Below are 21,416 nucleotides of genomic sequence, written 5' to 3' on the forward strand. Positions count from 1 at the left end.
CCCCGCCCCCGCCGCTGCCACTGCTTGCCATCTGTGCAGCACTGCCTCCCCTCCCTGCCACCAGTGGCCTCCCTCTGCAGGCGACAGGCTGGGGTGCAATGGATTGGCTGGCCTGGGCCTCCCTCTTTCTTTGCTGAGGGGTGGGGCCAGCCATGCAAGGGGTTGTCTGCCTACCTGATTGCCCCTAAGCACTAACCTACCTGCCTGATCAACCCTAACCACTGGTCTGCCTACCTGATCACCCCTATCCACTTGCCTGCCTATCTGATCACCCCTAAACACTGCTCTGCCTACCTGATCACCCCTAACCCCTCTGCCTGCCTGATTGCCCCTAACCACTTGCTTGGGGGCGGGGCCAGCACTGACTTCCAGTTGGTCAGCCTCTGGTTGTGGCAAGAGCCGACCACCAGTTGCCTGCCATCCGTCGCAGGCTCTTCGCTTTTGCCCAAGGCTGGAAAAGCCTCCTGTGGAGGCTTTTCTGGCCTTGGGCTTGGCCACACCCCAGCGTCCCGGATCGCAGGAGCCGACCGCCACTTGCCTGCCATCCGTCGCACCCCAGCGTCACCAATCGGCCACCCCGGCCACCCCAAGTCCCGCCCCCTGCGCCTCCGCTGGCCCAATTGTGGGCGTAGCGGAGTGATGGTAATTTACATATTACTCTATTATTAGATAGGATTGTAACAGTCTATTTATAGTTACAAAGTAATGAGAGAATTTTATAGCTTGAAATATCATTCACAATACTTGATAGACAAACCACAAATATACCACTTTAAGTATTAACACTTTCTCGATTTTCCAAATTTCTAATTTCTTTTCTGACATTTTGGCTATTATTAGATGTTAAGCGAAGGCAAGTAGCTAAAATTGAAATACTGGAATATTAGTATAATCATAGCCATTAGCTTTAAAATATAGTGTTATAGGAAAAGGATATGACATAAGAAAGGTAAAGAATGGCCAAAAAGTTAGAAAAATAAAAAAATCCAAGAACACAATGATTATGCCTCATTTTCCTCATTAATAAAATGTTAACACTAGCACCTACCTACCTGATAGACTTGTTCTGAGATTTTTTGGGGGGGATTAAATATATTTTAAGTAATAAGTTTGGCATAGCGTCTATCACAGTCATTTACTCCTTTAATCCACAAATATTCATGAAGAAACTACCTACTACACAAAAGGTGCCATTCCAGATGCTGGCTACGGTGGCAAGTGAAAAAGACACATACCTACTCTCAGAATGTATGGACTACTGGAAAGACAAACAAATGAATTGCAACATGTGACAAGTGCTATGGAGAAAGCCAGTAAGGACCTGAGACAGAAAGGGAGAGAGAAAATTCAACTTTAGATGTGGTCAGGAAAATTGTTTCTGCCCTGGCCGGTTTGGCTTAGTGCAGTGGTCGGCAAACTGCGGCTCGCGAGCCACATGCGGTTCTTTGGCCCCTTGAGTGTGGCTCTTCCACAAAATATCTGTGCGATTAAAACGTACAGTGCGATTGAAACTTTGTGGCCCATGCGCAGAAGTCGGTTTTCGGCTCTCAAAAGAAATTTCAATCGTTGTACTGTTGATATTTGGTTCTGTTGACTAATGAGTTTGCTGACCACTGGCTTAGTGGATAGAGCGTCAGCCTGCAGACTAAAGGGTTCCTGGTTCGATTCTGGTCAAGGGCACATGCCCAGGTTTCGGGCTCTATCCCCAATAGAGGGTGTGCAGGAGACAGCTAATCAATGATTCTCTATCATCATTGATGTTTCTATCTCCTTCTCTCTCTCTCCCTTCCTCTCTGAAATCAATAAAAATATATTTTTTAAAAAGTGTTTCTGAGTACAGAAAACCTAAGGAAGCATTACCAATATGAGGGTGTGGAAGTGTCATAAAAATTAACTCAAAATGAGTCCTAGACCTAAATGTAAAACACACACACACACACACACACACACACACACACACACACACACACACAGTATACTGGTAAGTGTTTTAGGCAACACACTGATGATAACATGCAAAAGCTCAGCCCAGCTATATGAAGAGCTTTTGGCTTATGTGAGGAACTGAGAGGAACCCAGTATAATCCTATATAATAAAAGCATAATATGCAAATCAACCGAACAGCAGAATGACTGGCAGAACGACCGATCACTATGATGCACACTGACCACTAAGGGGCAGGTGCTCAATGCAGGAACTCCCCTTAGCCCTCAGGCCCCAGGCCAGTCAAGGCTGGTGCCAGCAAGCCCCCTCCCCCACCCCCCCACTCTGATTGCCCTGCATCACCCCCCAGAGGGAGACGACCGGCAGCGGTGGTGGGGGGGTGGGGCTGGCGAGCAGGTGGCACCAGGCTGACCAAGGTGGGTGCCAGTCGCCCCACAGATTGGTCCTGATCTCTGGCCAGGCCTAGGGACCCTACCTGTGCACAAATTTCGTGCACTGGGCCTCTAGTGGAAGCATATTAAGCCAATGAGGTAAGATCATAGAGACACACAGGAGCCAGATGTTACAGAACTCTGCAGGGCCTTGGTAAGGATCTGTGATCTTATGCCACGAGAATTTATTTTTCAACTAGAGGCCCAGTACACGAAATTCATGCACTGGGGGGGGGGGGTTCCCTCAGCCTGGCCTGCACTCTCTAGGAGTCCAGGATCCCTCGGGGGATGTCCAACTGACACGGAGAGGATGCCACTACCAGGGCTGTGCTCGCCAGCCATGAGCCAGGCTTCTGGCTGAGTGGCGCTCCCCCTTGTGGGAGTGCAGCACTGACCACCAGGTGGAAGCTCCTGCGTTGAGCGTCTGCCCCCTGGTGGTCAGTGCGCATCATAGTGACCAGTCGTTCCACCGTTAGGTCGATTTGCATATTAGCCTTTGATTATATAGGATGGTCTTTGGTTGATTACCTCCCACCCATGATCGGGGCCGGAGAGGGACATGGGAGGTTGACCAGCTGGGGAGGGACTGTAGGACGGCTCCAGGACATGTCCGGCCCGTTTCGATCAGTCCTGATCAGCTGGATCCCAGCAGCAAGCTAATCTACCAGTCAGAGCATCTGCCCCCTGGTGGTCAGTGCACATCATAGTGACTGGTCGACCGGTCAACTGTCTGCCCCGTAGTGGTCAGCACATCATAGCGACTGGTCAATCAGTCAACTGTCTGCCCCCTGGTGGTCAGTGCACATCATAGCGACTGGACCGGTCGACTGTCTGCCCCCTGGTCGTCAGTGCACATGACAGAAAGCAGTTGAGAGGCCTTAGCATATCATTAGCATATTAGGCTTTGATTGATTGAATGGATGACCAGACACTTAGCATATTAGGCTTTTATTATATAGGATGGGAACCTGCTGAAATTTCCTGTTTTTCAGAGGAAAAGATAATTCAATTAATGTCTCATAAAGATCACTCAAGCTATTTCTGGAAAATGTATTACAGGGGAATGTGAACAGAAATGAAAGAATTACTCCCAAGACCAATACAGCAGTCCAGGAGAGAGAGATGGCTTGCAACAGGGTGGTAGTATGAAAATAAAGTTGATGGATTCCAGATATATTTTGAAATAGATTGAATTTGGGGATGAGGGAAAGAGAGGTATCAAGGATGACTCCTAGATGTCTACCTTAAGCAAACTGTTTGGCTGATGGTGCCATGGTTAATTATTTAATTAATTTTAGCTATACAAAAAGAAAGGGCAATTGGGTCAAGCTATGAAAGAATAGCAATATCAGACCAAATTTCCCACTGAAAACAACTATGAAAGTGAGAAATAAAATACAAAACTAACAAACAAAAACCCTGCTATTTGAGATATGGAGAGAGCAATTAAGAGTGCCAGGACATTAGGGATCAAGAGCTCTTAGAGAAGGGAACACATTGAGAACATCCCTACTTTTCCCCCTTGAGTTATCTGCCAATTCCCAGTACAGGGAACAGAGCCACACAGAAAACAACATCCAGGCCCTGGTATCAGTTTCACTGGGTAAGGAAGACAAAAATTGAAATTATGCACTACCACAGTAGCCAGAAATTGAGGCTCCCAGATAAAAGAATGAGCCCTATATTCTGCTCAGTTTTTGCCCTTCAAGAAGGAATATGCTGAATCATAGACAACAGAACTGACAGACAGGAAAACTCAATGAAAAGATGCTGCAAAGAGGCTAAAAAAGCTAAGCACAGCTTTTATCAGCTTCACACCACTTGGAATTCAGGGCCTGCCACAAAAGACAAATCTTAGTAAATACTCCAAACTTTCAAGTGAAACCTCATAAGCACTACGCACTAGGAGTGAGTCTATCTGAATCTCTTGATTGCCCTGAATTCCGCCTTATGTCATATCAATCACTGATGAATCAAAGTGATCCATGTTTTTTTAACTGCCCTGCCAGAGAATATGAAATCCTATCGAAAGATAATATCATTCTGCTCCTCTATAATTTTTCATCACAATGTTAATAAAACATTACCAGGCATTCTACAAAAAAGGATCAAATGATCGAAAACCCAGACAACTGAAACAGGCTCATGGATGATCTAGATATTAGAGTCATCAGACAAGAATATTACAACCATGATTAATATAACCAAAAAGTAGATGAAAACATCATGAGAACTTGAATCTGTGTAAATTTTAAGACTGAAAATACAAAATCCAAACTGAAGAACTCAATAATTGGGTATACCTGGATATGGGACAGAAAAGACATGATAAGTGAACTTGAAGATAGATCAGTGAAAAATATCAAATCTGATACACAGTGGGGGAAGGGAGGATGGAAACTATGAAATGACCTAACATACATGTAACTGTAGTCCCAGAGGTAAAGGAGAGAATTTAAATAGAAACAATATTTAAAGAATACCAGCTTAGAAAATTCCCAAAGTGAAAAAAAAGACAGCAAACCATAGATTCAAGACACTCTACAAATGCCATGCAGAATTACAATAAAAGCCACACATAAGTTCACAATACAATCAGGTGCCTCTTAACCACAGGATAGGTTCTGAGAAATATTATTTCATACTGTGTGAACATCACAGAGTGTACTTACACAAACCTGTATGGCATAGCCTACTGCACACCTAGGCCATATGTTGTAGCCTATTACTCCTAGGCCATAAGCCTATACAGTATGTTACTGTACAAAATAACACGAGATTAAATTAAGCACAAAAGAAAATGATGCAATCAAGAGATGCTGAACAATAATCATAAATTTATTTGCAGCCATTAACTTAGCCTCAAAATATATGAGGCAAAATTTGAGGTAACTAAAAAAACATAGAGAAAAATCCTCACACAGTTGAAGATTTTAACACACTTCTCTAAATTGATTACAAACCCCCCAAAATAAGGCTTTGAACATAATTAACAAATTTGATTTAAATATTAAGCACACCACACTCAATTTTCTAAAATTAACTATAAAGCAAATAACAAGTTACTCACGATTAGAATCATAGAAAAAATAATCCTAAGACCACAGTACTATTAAACTGAATATCAACAAAATTATAGCTAAAAAAAAAATCCCCAAATGCTTAGATATTGTACATTATACTATTTCTAAATAACCCATGGATCAAAGAAGAAATCACAGTGGAATTTTCAAAGTATTTTGAATTAAGTGATAAATAAAAATATATCAGACTTGTGAGATTCAGCTAAAGTTGCATTTATATGGAAATATCAGACTGAAATGCATAAATGAAAAAAAGACTGATCATCAATGATTTGAGTACCCATCTCAAGAAACTTGTAAGCATAACCAATGGACATAGACACCAGGGGGGTGAGGGCATAAACGGGAGTGGGGTGGGGGGCAAAGGGGAGATAAGGACACATATGTAATACCTTAATCAATAAAAAAAAAGGGAAAGAAACCTGAAAAAAAACCAACAAGTTAATCCTACCTAATAATAGACAAATATGTAAATTGACCACACCGCCAACACACCCACAAGCCACGCCCACAAGCCACACCCACCATCCAATCAGAGCAAGTATGCAAATTAACCCATCCAAGATGGCTACAGCCACAGAGAGCAAGGTTTCCCAGGCAACAGAGGGAAACAAGCTTTCCGCCAGCCGCTGCAGGCCTAAGCCTCCACTCAAGCTACAAAGTTTCAATTATAGAAGGTAAACAAATTCAAACAGAAATGGCGTCAGAATGGAGCTTGAGAGAGCAGGCCAGGGTTGCCGGCGGCAACAGGGGAAGCAAAGCTTTGCTCTGCTCGAGGCTACAAAGTTTCAATTGTAGAAGGAAAATAAATTCCAGATACCAGGGCCTCCGCTTGGGTTGCCAGGGGGCATGGCTGGCATGCAAACCACCATAGGCCCCTCGCTCAGGCCACCCCACGCCCCAAGGGAACCCCCACCCTGATCAGGGACACCCTTCAGGGCAAACCAGCTGGCCCCCACCCCTGTACCAGGCCTCTATCCTATCTAATAAAAGAGTAATATGCAGATTGATCATCACTGCAACACACAATATAGCTGCCCCATGTGGTCAAAGATCCTGCCCCCATGTGGACACAAGATGGCCAGCAGGAGAGGGCAGTTGGGAGGCACCCGGCCTGCAAGGGAGGGCAGTTGAGAAGGACCAGGCCTGCAATGGAGGGCAGTTGGAGGTGATCAACCCTGCAGGAGAGGGCAGTTAGGGGTGACCAGGCCAGCAGAGGAGGGAAGTTGGGGGCAAACAGGCTGCCAGCGGAGTGGTTAGGGGGTGATCAGGCTGGCAGGCAGAAGTGGTTAGGGGCAATCAGGAAGGCAGGCAGGCAAGCAGTTGGGAGCCAGCAGTTCTGGATTGTGAGAGGGATGTCCGACTGCCCGTTTAGGCCTGATCCCACCGGGATCGGGCCTAAACGGGCAGTCGGACATCCCTCCAGGGGTCCCAGATTGGAGAGGGTACAGGCTGGGCTGAGAAACGACCCCCCTCCGTGCACGAATTTCATGCACTGGGCTTCTAGTTAAAAATAAAAAACAGAATAAAGGTGAAAGTAGTACCCAACAGAAAATTTTTTAAAAATTTAAATCTAAAAGTTGGCTTTAAAAAACTGACTGATAAGCAGAAAGCACAAAATTACCAACAGATTTTACAAAGCAGATACTATTACAAACATCAAAAAGATAATAAAAATATTGTGAAAAATTTTAAGCCAAATAAGAAAATTTAGATAAAATGGACAAATCCCTTGAAAATCAAAATTTGTCAAAACTGACAATATAAAATGTGAATAGTCCTATATGTAATAAAGAAATTGAATCAATATTCCCCAAGAAAACTCAAGATGGCTTCACTAGCGAATTCTTCCAAACATTTACGGATGAAATAAAATCGATCTTCACAAACTCTTCCAGAGAGTAAAACTACATCTTCCAGCTTATTTTATGAAGTCAGCATAATCCTGATGCCTAAATCTGTCAGACTTTACAAGAAATTAAAATTGCTAGTCAATCTTGTTCATGAAAATTGCAAACATTGTAAATGAAATATAATCTAGCATATAAAGAAGATAATGCATAATGAAGTGAGGTTTATCCAGAAATTCAAGGATATTTTGAAATCAGTAAATATGTGTCTCCTCCAACCCACCAAATTTTTAACACATATCCAACACACAGCAACTATATTCTTAAGAATTTCATCCTAAGAAAATTATCTGACAAGTATAGAGATATGTTTTAAAATATGCATTATTTCATTTATAATAGCTTTTAAATATGCATGACTATGGAATCAGCTAAACAATTTATGTACATCTATCAGAATCCATTCAAAATCATGTGGTTCTATAATTATAGGTATGGTAGCTGTTCCTGATATATTACTAAATGAAAGAGGCAGGATACAAAAGCAGGAATATTTCTAAGGCAAAGGCACTAATTTTATTTGAAAGTAACGAAAATTAAACATGTATCATGAGAGAACATTTTGTCTAGACACGATGAATTGCCATCTTAATTTAAATTCACAAAAATATAATGCCTAACTTGGACAATTTTCTTTAGTGGAAAGAACATTTCCTTCTCAAAATCTAGTCATAGAAAATTGCCATGTATGTATTTTATTTACACCATAAATAGATTTAAACAAATCAACAGAAAATTTGCATCATACATAAGCAGTTATAGCATAAAGAAAAAAAACAAAATACCCTAAAAGCACTAAATCGTTGCATATCAATCTGTTTTACATATATAAAACAATATAGTTTCTGCATTCAAAGTGGTAAGTTTATAGGGAAAAATTCTTTTCTCTATATGAGATACACAAGAGAACTCAAAGTTCCAAAGACTATATAGAAAACTCCCTTTAATTTTAGCAATAAAACAATTTACCTTCATTAAAATAATTCCAACCCAGAGAGTGTGTGTGTGTGTGTGTATATGTATGTATGTATGTGTGTGTGTATATATATATATATATATATATATATATATATATATATATATTAGTTTGCAAACATATTTAAGTAAGTGTTATCTCTACTGGACCATGCTAACTCAGAGTAATCAGCAGTGACTACATGAAACAAGGTCTTGGGAAGGAATCTGAGATATTCTGCTTAGGAAAGTGTGCCTGAAGGATTTAGCAAGATTTGCTCATGTATGGCAGGGGATAAGGGCTTAATATGTTTATCACTATTACCATCAGATCCAAATTCTTATCCTAGCTCTACGTTTTACTAGCTATATGACCTCAAAGAAGCTCCTTGAGGTCATGTAGCTAGTATGAACCTCTATAAACCTAGGCTTTGAGAAAATAAAAATCATCTCTGCTGATAATCACACTGTGATGTTTCTTAAAAACAGACAAGGCCAAGAGAAGACCATTGATAACAATTTCTCTCAGGGCCATGCTACAGCTCCAAAATGACTAAAGATCTACCACAAACCCATTCATTTCTCCTGCCTCTTAAACAAAGATGGCTATGACATCTAATCACTAACGTACTTCCACTTCATGGGTGACAGCATTCCATCCAGAGCTAGTCTCTACTTACCCTGGTCTCTAACTAATGTTACCAAAAACTTGTTCAATCCCTCTTCCTGAAACTACTAAGGGTTCCTCAGGTATGTGTTCTTCCTTGCTGCAGCAAATAAACAAACCTAATGTGTTCCACTACAGATGCATCCCTGGTGGTCTTCACCTAGTGGGCAGTAGCAGTTTTATCTATATACCAACTGTATTTACCCTGGATCACTGTGAGGATTAGAGGAAATGTTATCATGTAAAATGCCAAGCATGTGCCTGGTGAATAGCAAGTGCAGAACCACTATTAGCTTCTCTCCCCTATGAGTATAAAATAAAGCTATAAACATGTAATTTTATTTTTTAATCATCTACATAGTTTGTCACTATCAAAAATCTACATCTCTGCAAAACATGCTTAATGCCAAAAAATAAGCCCCTCACTCACACAGATTGAAAGTGAAGGAATGGAAAAACATCTTTCAGGCAAATGGAAATGAAAAAAAAAGCTGGGATAGCAGTACTTATATCTGACAAAATGGACCTCAAAGTAAAGGCCATAAGAAGAGATAAGGAAGGCCACTTCATAGTAATAAAGGGATCAATACAACAAGAGGATAGAACTCTGGTAAACATATATGCACCCAATGCAGGAGCACCCAAATACATAAAAAAAACTCCTGGAAGATATCAAGGGAGAGATTGACAACAATACAATTATAGTAGGGGACTTTAATACACCACTGACATCACTGGATAAATCCTCTAGACAAAAAATCAGCAAAGAAACAGCAATTCTAAATTACTCACTAGATCAGATGGACCTAATTGACATCTTCAGAGCATTTCATCCCAAAGCCATGGAATATACGTTCTTCTCAACTGTACATGGGACATTTTCAAAAATAGACCACATATTCAGGCACAAGCAAAGTCTCCCCAAATTCAAGAAGATTGAAATCATATCAAGCATTTTTCTCAGACCACAATGGCATAATATTAGAAATAAACTACAATAAAAACATTCCAAAAAATTCAAACACTTGGAAGCTGAATAGCATTCTATTAAACAATGACTGGGTTACCAATGAGATCAAATAAGAAATTTAAAACATCCTGGAGACTAATGACAATAAAAACACAACAATGCAAATGCTGTGGGACTCAATGAAAGCAGTCCTGAGAGGGAAGTTTATAGCTCTACAGGCCTACCTCAAAAAAGAAGAAAAAATGGTAATGAATCATCTAACTCTACAACTCAAAGAATTAGAAAGAGAGCAACAAGAAAAGCCCACGGTGAGCAGAAGGAAGGAAATAATAAAGATCAGAGCAGAAATGAATGACATAGAGGCCAAAAAACAAAACAAAACAAAACAAAACAAAACAAAACAAAAGAACAATGAAACCAAGAGCTGGTTTATTGAAAGGATAAATAAGATTGACGGACCTCTAGCCAGGTTCACCAAGAAGCAGAGAGAGAGGACCCAAATAAACAAAATCAGAAATGAAAAAGGTGAAATAACAACAGACCCCATAGAAAAACAAAGGATTGTTAAAAAATACTATGAACCACTCTATTCTAGCAAACTAGACAACCTGGACGAAATGGACATATTCCTAGAAAAATACAACCTTCCAAAACTCACTCAGGAAGATTCTAAAAATCTCAATAGGCTGATAACTATGGAAGAAATTGAAGCAGTCATCAAAAAGCTTCCAGCAAACAAAAGCCCGGGCCCAGAAGGCTTCACAGGGGAGTTTTACCAAACATTCAAGGAAGAACTAAAACCTATCCTCCTCAGACTATTCCAGAAAATTCAAGAGGAAGGAACACTTCCAAGCTCCTTCTATGAAGCCAGCATCACCCTAATACCAAAACCAGATAAAGATAACACAATGAAAGAGAATTACAGGCCAACATCCCTCATGAACACAGATGCCAAAATCCTCAACAAAATTCTAGCAAATCAGATCCAGCAGTACATCAGAAAGATCATACACCATGACCAAGTAGGATTTATCCCGGGGATGCAAGGATGGTTCAATATTCGCAAATCAATAAACATGATATATCACATAAACAAATTGAGAGATAAAAATCACATACTCATATCAATTGATACAGAAAAAGCATTTGACAAAATCCAACAGCCTTTCTTGATAAAAACTCTCAGCAAGGTGGGAATAGAAGGATCATACCTCAACATAATAAAAGCCATATATGACAAACCCACAACCAACTTCATACTCAATGGGCAAAAACTAAAACAATTTCCCCTAAGAACAGGAATGAGATAGGGATGCCCACTTTCACCACTCCTGTTCGACATAGTGCTGGAAGTACTAGCCATTGAGATCAGACAAGAAGAAATAAAAGGCATCCAAATTGGAAAAGAAGAAGTAAAACTGTCCTTATTTGCAGATGACATGATACTGTAAATAGAAAACCCTAAAAACTCCATCAAAAAATTATTAGACTTAATAAATGAATTCGGCAATGTAGCAGGATACAGAATTAACGCCAATAAATCTATGGCATTTCTATACACCAATAATGAACTTACAGAAAGAGAGACTGAAAAAGCAATCCCATTTACCATCGCACCAAAAAAATTAAGATACCTAGGAATAAACTTAACTAAGAAGGTAAAAGACCTATACACGGAAAACTACAGGACACTAAAAAAAGAGATAGAGGAAGACATAAACAGATGGAAGAACATACCGTGTTCAAGAACTGGTAGAATCAACATCATCAAAATATCCATACTACCCAAAGCAACTATAAATTCAATGCACTCCCCATTAAAATAGCAATGGCATATTTCACAGATCTATAACGAACTTTCCAAAAATTCATCTGGAATAAAAAATGACCCCGAATAGCTGCAGCAATCCTGAGAAAGAAGAACAAAGTAGGTGGGATCTCAATACCAGATACCAAGCTGTATTACAAAGCCACTCTTCTCAAAACAGCCTGGTACTGGCACAAGAACAGACATATAGATCAATGGAATAGAATAGAGAACCCAGAAGTCGACCCAAACCACTATGCTCAATTAATATTTGACAAATGAGGCATGAACATACAATGGAGCCAAGACAGTCTCTTCAATAAATGTTGGGAAAATTGGACAGATACATGCAAAAAAATGAAACTAGACCACCAACTTACACCATACACAAAAATAAACTCAAAATGGATACAGGACTAAACATAAGACGGGAAACCATAAAAATACTAGAGGAATTCACAGGCAGCAAAATCGCAGACATATGTCGAAGCAATTTCTTCACTGATACTGCTCCTAGGGCAATGGAAACTAAAGAGAAAATAAACAAATGAGACTACATCAAAATAAAAAGCTTTTGCACAGCAAAGGAAACCATCAACAAAACAACAAGAAAGCCCACTGCATGGGAGAACATATTTGCCAATGATGTCACCAATAAGGGTTTAATCTCCAACATTTACAGGGAACTCATACAACTTAACAAAAGGAAGATAAAGAACCCAGTCAAAAAATGGGCAATGGGCCTAAATAGACACTTTTCGAAAGAGGACAGAAGGAAGGCCAAGAGACATATGAAAACATGCTCAAAGTCACTAATCATCCGAGAGATGCAAATCAAAACAACAATGCGGTACCAACTCACACCTGTCAGAATGGCTATCATCAACAAATCAACAAACGACAAGTTTTGGCGAGGATGGGGAGAAAAAGGAACCCTCGTGTACTGCTGGTGGGAATGCAGACTGGTGCAGCCACCGTGGAGAACAGTATGGAGTTTCCTCCAAAAACTGAAAATGGAACTCCCATTTGACCCAGTGATCCCACTTCTAGGAATATATACCAGGAAACTAGAAACACCAATCAGAAAGGATACATGCACCCCTATGTTCAGAGCAGCACAATTTACAATAGCTAAGACTTGGAAACAGCCTAAGTGCCCATCAGCAGATGAGTGGATTAAAAAACTGTGGTACATCTACACAATGGAACACTACGCTGCAGTAAAAAGGAGTTCTTACCATTTGCAACAACATGGATGGAGCTGGAGAGCATTATGCTAAGTGAAATAAGCCAGGCAGAGAAAGATAAATATCACATGATCTCACTCTTTATGGAAAATAATGAACAACATAAACTGATGAACAAAAACAGATCCAGAGACAGAGAAACATCAATCAGACTGTCAAACCTCAGGGAAGGTAGGGGAGGGTGGGGGTAAGGGGGAGAGAACAACCAAAGGACTTGTATGCATGCATATAAGCCTAACCAATGGACACAGACAACAGGGGGGTAAGGGGCGGTTGGGGGGGGGATGGGGGAATAAGGACACATGTAATACCTTAATTAATAAAGAAATTTAAGAAAATAAAAAAAATTTAAAAAATAAGCCCCTCAAGTAAACAGATCTCTTGGTTGTCCATGAAATAAAGATCATACACTCTGCCATAGGGTGTCTCCTGAAAATTCTATTCAGACACTATTTCCTCAGTTTTAACACACTTTATTCTAATAAACTTTGAAAATCTGGTTTCCACACCAGAGCAAATAAGAGTCAGCAACTGTAAATAGAGAGGGATAAGTAGGCATACTGACCACAGAAAAATATAATTGCTCAACAAGGCAAGAGACAGAAAAACTGTAATTATCAAGCACAAGAACTTAAAATACTCAGCAATTTTGTTATCTTATGCAATGGCTTCAAAAAAAATTTTTGACTGAAAATCCCAAATATAAAGTACTTGAGCATATACTTCTGATATATGCATATTCATTTATAAATCATGTATTTATGTATATTATATATGTTAACTATTCAAAATACTAATTTGTTTTAATCTTGCAATCACTAAAAATACTATTAATATGTTAAGTGAAAGCACTGTTATTGAATACGCTTCTGTTTTTTAAAATCTTGGTTTCCCAAATTGCAAAGTTCAATGTATTTTGACATTTGATTTTAAGAGCTGAAATAGTCAAAACTGAAAAACCTAGCTCACTAAGAGGCATAAATCAATATAAAAGAATATGTTGCTTACTGGTTTACTAAATCATATCATTTTTCTATTCTATCACCAAATATGCACAAGCTTTTATTAAGTCAGTTACCTGATGTCAATGTTATTAAAATTTTATTTTTTTTGATGTCATATATTTTTGAAAACTAAGCAAAATGTGTTACTTTTTATGTTTCAAAAAAATGGAATTCAAAGTCCACTGAAATTCTCTGTAAGGAAGATTTTTCAACATACTGGAAATACCTAAACATGTTTTCAAAATATTCTCTCCATAACATTTAGTTTCTTGTGAAAAGAAGGTACTTTCTCATTTATTGGTTGAAATGTCAATTTTGCCTTGAAGAAACAACCTAGTATTTGATTTCTCAAAAATATCTGCTAGGTAGCATACTATTGATAGCTTCTTGTCAACCTGAAAAAAATCGGCATCTAGAATATTAATCTTTTGTAAAATAAAAATACATAATGCAGCTTAGAGTTCTATAACTCTTCTAAATACTTTTAAAGTGAACCTCTGCTCTTATCTCAACATAAAGTATACATACTTTTAAAAAGCATTTTTAAAATAACTATATAATCTATATATATAAAAGTCTAAGTGACCATTCAACCAGTAACTATGACATGCACTGACCACCAGGGGGCAGACACTCAACGCACAGGCATGGAAACATAAAACACGCTGATGAATCTCTGAGGGAAGTGGGGGAGGGTGGGAAGAGATTAACCAAAGATCTTATATGCATACTAGAGGCCGGGTCACAGATTCGTGCATAGGAGGCGTCCCTGGGCCTGGCCTACATAGATCAGGCTGAAACCGGCAGTCCGTCATCCCCAAAGGGGTTCCGGATTGCAAGAGGCCGCGGGTCAGGCCGAGGGACCCCACTGGTGCACGAATCTGTGCACCAGGCCTCTAGTCTATAATAATCTATAATAATAAAAGCATAGTATGCTAATTAGACCGGATGTCCTTCCGGATGACCTTCTGGATGAAGCCAGGGCTGCGAGGGAAGCCCAAGTCCCTGGTGCCTGCTGGAGGCCGGAAGGAAGCCCAGGTCCTGGATGCCTGTCTGTGGCCGGAGGGAAGCCTGGGGCCTGAGTGCCAGAGGGAAGCCAGGTGAGGGAAAGCCTACTCTTGCCCAAATTTTGTGCATTGGGCCTCTAGTATACTATAAAAGAAAAAATGCAAGAACTTGGAGAAGCTCATGGTGCTATTATTGATCTCTATATTACAGAATTCCCACATCTTTCATCAACAAACCACATTCAGCCATTGTAATCACCTGGATTTGAACCTAAAATAGTCTTAGAGCCAATCCATAATTCATATAAAAGCCAGTTCTTCCCCCTTTTGGGAGCAAAAATTAAACAGAAGTTCTAATATTTTAATTTTTATATCTCAGTTGACTTTCCTCATCAAATTTAGTAAATTACTGAACTAGTGAAGGAGCAAAAGCTTCACAACTTATATTAGGTGCAGAGGGTATGACAGTTATAGTTTATAGAATGATACTTCATTACACAGAGAAGTACTCAATGAACAATAATTGAATTGAATCAATGATATTGAAATAATGGCTCTAAGTCACCAAATGTAAGTTAAATTATGCATACATATGTCATTCAAAATTATTAGATTGGGATATTTCCAAAAACAACCTTCATATATTCAAAAATTTACTGATTCAGAATCTCTCACCCAGAGATTCCAGTTACCATAAATTCTATAGTCTCTTTCAATTTTACCCACAACTGAGAGGAATTCTTAAAAAGCATATTTAAGAAGCACATACTTCAGTCTCCTAAAATACATTTACTGTTCCAATTATGAAAACCAGTGGAGCCATTAATACGTTATCCACTAATTTAAATAACTTCAAACCTTAATATTAAAATATTTTTTAATACTCAAAGTAGTAATAGAAGCAAACATCATAGACTTCATATTTAATACCATTAGTAGTAGTAGTAGTTGTTGTAGTATTGAACAAATCTACTTTTCCCATAGGTAACAAAGTAATGCTTCACGAGTCAAGAAATCACTCAACCAGTTTTTAAATGTCTATTCTGCATTAGAAAGTACAAGAGATGTAAATATAAGATACATATCCATATAAATTTGGCATCATAAAAGAATCTCAAATATACTGATAGAAAATGTTTTACAGGAAGGAAAGATGAACTAAAAACTATTTTCACAGGAAAGGGACATGAACTGGAGGATTCAGAGCCAGAAAGGGCATTGAAAGCTGAGGGAAATAATTTGCTACTTGCGTTAATAAAAACAAATAATTCAGAACACCAAATATAAGACAATTCGAGTAAAACAATTTAGAGAAAGTTTCCATTTGAGACTCGTAATTTATTAAGCTGTTTGTTCATCGTCACACACTTCTATATAGAACTGGTACCCTTTAGCTTCATTCATAAAACCTCTCAACTTAGTCTTAAAATAAGTGCTCTAGCAAGAGAAAGAAAAATTAAAAGGAGCTATAATTAAATGGAAAATTTGGGGCACTAGATCTTAATATACTCTTTTGTCAAAGTTAACAATTTTCTATTCTCTGGACCTTTTTCTAGCATGGCCTTTTCCCCTAATATATTCTATACCTGTCATTCTACTTTAAGTTGGAAAAGTGATAAAAGTTTACTTTGAAAAGAAATTCATTTTAGTAATTTCCTGTCCACCAGAGGGCTCCAATATTTATTTCTCCCACAAATGGAAGAGATATAACATTACAATAAATTCATTAAGTACTGAAAAAATTCAAATTATCATTATCTCATTTAACCCCAGACTAAAATGTTTACATCTGCTACAATTTCTACATTAACAGTTCAAAAGGATACAGGGCTTTTTAAACTAATTTATCACCTAAAATGTTTCAAATACCAAAATTGCTCTGCCATTATTCTCTAATTATCAATTCCTCTCAGGTAGAGTTTTCAATTTTATAGATATCATCAAGTACAATTTTAAGTCCAAAGCTCTAAATAGTAACTCAAATGTTTTATATAATACTTTTATAAATACAATTTATTAATAACTCTCCTAATCCAGAAAATAAAAGTACTAGCTATCTACCAAGCCTTAGGCCTTATTAGTAACAAATAGAGTAAACATTATCTTTCAGAAAACCTACAGTCATTAACATCATTCACGCTACAATTATAAACAATGAATATTGTCCCATCATGACCTATGATTTGGCTGGAAAAAAAAAAAGGCAGTGAATCACTTATATAAATGCATTATAATATTCTGTTCAGATATTCTCAGATTTTTTTCACAAGTTATTATGCTGGAAGTAAATCTCAGTTCAAACTCAATCACTCTCAACAAAAGAAAAGCCAATATTTTATGAAAACACATGTATATTATTTACAGAACACATTTACAGAATGTTAATAGGAAAAGCATCAACTGCAAATTATTTTTTTAAAACAGTACAGCAAATCCATTCCCTTGGGATGCTACTCCCCTTCCAAAAAATCAACTTGCTAAATTTGGAATATAAAAACACAAAATTTTACTGAATGTTTAAAAATAAATTTTATAATGTGAGTTATATTTACAAAATAAAGAAGATGCTAAAAATCTATTTTAAAGTGAATCACAATCATTGCCATAAGACTTTCCAAAAACATCAATTGATTTAGCAATTACTGTAGCTCAAGAATAAATTATCTCTAATGAAAACATGGCAGGGTTGCAACTTCACTGGCCCACCTCATCTCCTAAATAGGATTTTCCTATACAATTGACAAGCACCATTATCATGGAAAAGAGCGCAACATTTGTTTCTAAGTAGCACATACTAGCTGTCAGCACTTAGAAAACAGTGAAAATTTTACTGCACCTAGCAAAAATGTATGTATTCATACTTGCAAGAGCACATATCCTGATCAATTTAGAGTTATGCTGCAAGAAAAATGTCAGATTGTAGAAAGTGGTGGGGGTGGGAAGGCTGAGGCTTTTCACAGTGGTAAAATTGTTCTCACTTCAAGTCAGGAATAAAAACAAATTAACTGCCATTACTGCTATGAAGAGCTTAAAAATATTAAGCACTTAATCAACAACTTCTAACCAGTATTTACCATGTTATATTTCAAAAAGTCAAGAATTCTAGGAGCATATCAAATGAAGGTATTTCTTAAATAAAAATGTGAAGTAATAGCAAATAAAGGCTTAAAAGGCTTTTTAACATGGGGGGGGGGGCGGGGGGGAAATCTATGGACCTTCAACAAGTTCAACAGCTAGAAAACAAGACCTAATACGCACAACAATCTCATCTGAGCTGTACCTTAGATACACTCTGAAACAGCATCAAGATATTATATGTTTATTATATAATACTGCTGTGCCCTTGCATATCACCTTTAATCAAAGGATCTCAAAGCACCACAGAATCATTAAGGCCAGAAATAATTACATTTTATAATTGCAGCTATTAATAAAAACCTTGCCACTATTTCCCAGTCCCATGATCCAAACAAACATTAGCTTCCAAACCTTCCCTCTGACATGGAAACAGTATTTCCTAAATCATTTCAATGTGATTGATGCTATGCACATTTCAGCTTTTCATCATCACTGGGACTAAAGAAAGTAATGGTACTGTTTTAATGACACAAATCTATTTCATTCTAACTCTCTGATACAATAGTGCACGTATCTTGCAGGGTGCAGGATGATATAAAATGGTGGCCTAATGGAGATCAAATTTTTGCTGGAGGTGATGAGCCCAAGCACCTACCGAACAAGAAACAGCATTTCCCAGCTCAGCCCAGAGACCTCTCCAGGCAACTTCTAGAGAGGGGTGGAGGAAACCATGTCCAGTTATCTCCTTAAGTGGGCAGAAGAATATTCTTCTGTGTGCACAGCAGGAGGAAAGGGAAAACCCAAAGGACAAAGCAAGAGTTTTAAAACTCAGGAAGGAGAGTGTAAGGTTGCTGCGTGGTCACCCAAAAGACAGAATGTTGTGGTTCCTTCACATTTAAATAGCACCTTCAATGGAAATCCAACATAAGCAAAATGTCTTTAAACCAAGGTCAAAATACACCACTTAGGGTCATTTAATTTTTTAAATTATTTTAAAATCTGTAACTGAGGTTTGCTCCTATAGAAACATCTGAGATTTTAAAATGTAATCAACAAAGTTCAATTTTACTTTTTGGCTGGAATACATGAACACTCAAATGGAACGTAACTATGTTAACAGCAATTCTTTTATAAACAAGATTATCCATCTTCTTGTTAATTGCATTATGTTTATCCCTAGGACTGCAAAATGTAATTTCACACTCACACAAACCCACCTCCAGCACGGTAAGTCTACATGGTTACTACTGTTGGTCAACAAACTCACAAACTTAACGTTTACAAACAAAAAGAAAAGCAACGTTAAAGAATGCTTTTCGTTTCGAGTTCTCAACAGTCAAGGATCAAAGCTCAATAATGTGTTTTATTAGCGTTTAAAAGTCCAATGACGTAATAGGTACTACCAAATATTTGGTACTAAAAGTCCTGAAATATTCATTAAAAGTCCCAATATACGGTGAGCCTAGATTTGTGAAAATTCCCAAACATCTTAATATTGGTTGCCTTACTTGTTCGCCACACTTCAAAAAAGTCACTGCAAATTCTCGTGGACTTTTTCTCGGCGAGATACACGACCCTGTTCTCGCAAAGACCAAGTCTGCACCCAGTGCAGTAATGAGCTCGCCAGTGTCACAGATTCCGTTTTCCTGTCAACCTCAGTCTCTGGGGGGGACGCCCGCCCCTGGCTCTGCCCACTGTCACTGACGTTCTCCGAAGCTTTAAGATACAAGAGACACTGTTCAGAGGCTTCTAGCAAAGAGATCTCCTCCACTGAAAGCTACCTCGTTACATTTCCCCGACTTCCCCACTTCTCCATTGCCTTTAGTGATCTGAAAAACGCAACCAAATGAGAAACCCCACACTACAAGCACTGCTTGCTAAAAGGGGGGAACCGGAACCTCCAACTTCTCCAAATCTCCCAGCGCGACGGCTTTTCAACAGTCCCATGCAAACTCGCCCCCACGTCTGCATCCTTTCAGATTAAACAAGATTGGAAACCACAATTAAATCAAAGTGTGTCGTAACTTAGCCTTCACTCACCATATCCGCCGGGACATTACTGGACATCTTGCCACTTGATATACACCCAGACGTCCACGCAAAAAAAAACAAAACAAAACAAAAACAAACAAAACAAAACACAACCAACAAAAAGGTGCAGAGGTCTTCAAGCCACAGAAATCACCGATAACGATCTCGGGTAGTCCGTGATGTGCTTTCCAAAAACTAAGTGCTTTGGGAGCCCAAGCCGCGGCCTGGCCGAGGTTCCGCGCGGAGCAGCGATCCCCAGGAGCCCAGCGGCCGGAGCGCAGGTCGCTCGGAGGCAGCAGCCCCGTCGTCGTCGTCGTCGTCAGCAGCAGGAGCCCCGGGACCGGCCGCGCCAGGTGGACTGCGCCGAGTGACACACGGGCACGGAGCGGTGGGAGGGGGTTAAGTGCGCCTTCCTCCTTCGTGGGCCGGCGGTGATTCACACGCGCGCCCGAGTCCAGTCCTCATTAAGCAGCAAAATGCCCCGGCGGGAGGTACACAGATAACTATGCGGCTACACATGGACGCGTGAGCTCTGAGTGGCCGGCGGGGGAAACGGCTTACCTCGCGCCGCCGGGGCCAGGGGCCGGGCCGCCCGGAGCCGCGCTCAAGGGCATTTAACTCGTGGGGAGCCAAGGCCCGAAGCCCGCGGCGACGCGCGGGGGACGGGAGCTCGGGTCGGGCAGGGACCCACACGGCCCCTCGGGGCTCAGGCCGCGGGCGCCTCCGGGCCGCAGCGGCTCTCGGGGCGCATCGTCTTCGCCGCTCCGCTCGCCTCCCCGGCCTCCCCTCCCCTCCCCGGCCTTGCGAGGTCCCGCGACACCGATTCCAGCCGGTCCCCGGAAGAGGCCGGCCCTCCCTCTCCTCAGTCCGGAACGGCTTCCTCTCAGAGCTCGGTCTCGCCTCCACTTCTCAGTGCCAAACGCCGCAGCCGCCTCCTGTCATCGCCCCTCAAGCCAACATGGCGGCTGCAGCTGCCGGAACGCGAGTCGGGGACTCCGGGAGCTCGCCCCCCACTAGCGGCCGCCGCCCCCGTCCCCCTCGCGGACACCAAGTGCATCACCACGGAGGCTGCCCTGAAGCATCACGGGAAGTGTAGTTCACGCTCCCTCGCCCGACTTCGAAGCCACGCCCCTCCTAGTAACAGTTGCTAGGAAAGGAAAGCTAGCTTTTGCCAAGCTGTGGCCCAGAAGTTAGGTGTGACCTGGAGAATTATTTGGGGCGGGGCGGGGCGGGGCGGGGCGGGGGGCTGGGGGTGAATAATTCTGCACAGAGAAGTTCCCTC

The 21,416-nt window shown here is 40.2% G+C and overlaps 1 protein-coding gene across 2 annotated transcripts in view; it reads right to left on the reverse strand.

The window, feature by feature from the left end:
• UBL3 (ubiquitin like 3) overlaps positions 1-21,164 on the reverse strand; it is an 82,568-nt gene extending 61,404 nt beyond the window's left edge. The window contains exon 1 of one of the 2 annotated variants that reach the window (XM_079775644.1): positions 20,144-21,164. In XM_079775644.1, coding sequence (XP_079631770.1) covers positions 20,144-20,170 — 27 coding nt within the window. In that variant the 5' untranslated portion in view covers positions 20,171-21,164. Of the gene's footprint in view, positions 1-19,611; positions 20,034-20,143 lie in introns of those variants that run through there. The other variant, XM_079775645.1, reaches the window with a different exon arrangement.
• Between the last annotated feature and the right edge of the window lie 252 nt (positions 21,165-21,416).

Source organism: Cnephaeus nilssonii (genome assembly GCF_951640355.1).
Source record: "Cnephaeus nilssonii genome assembly, chromosome: 6".
Lineage (NCBI taxonomy): Eukaryota > Metazoa > Chordata > Mammalia > Chiroptera > Vespertilionidae > Cnephaeus > Cnephaeus nilssonii.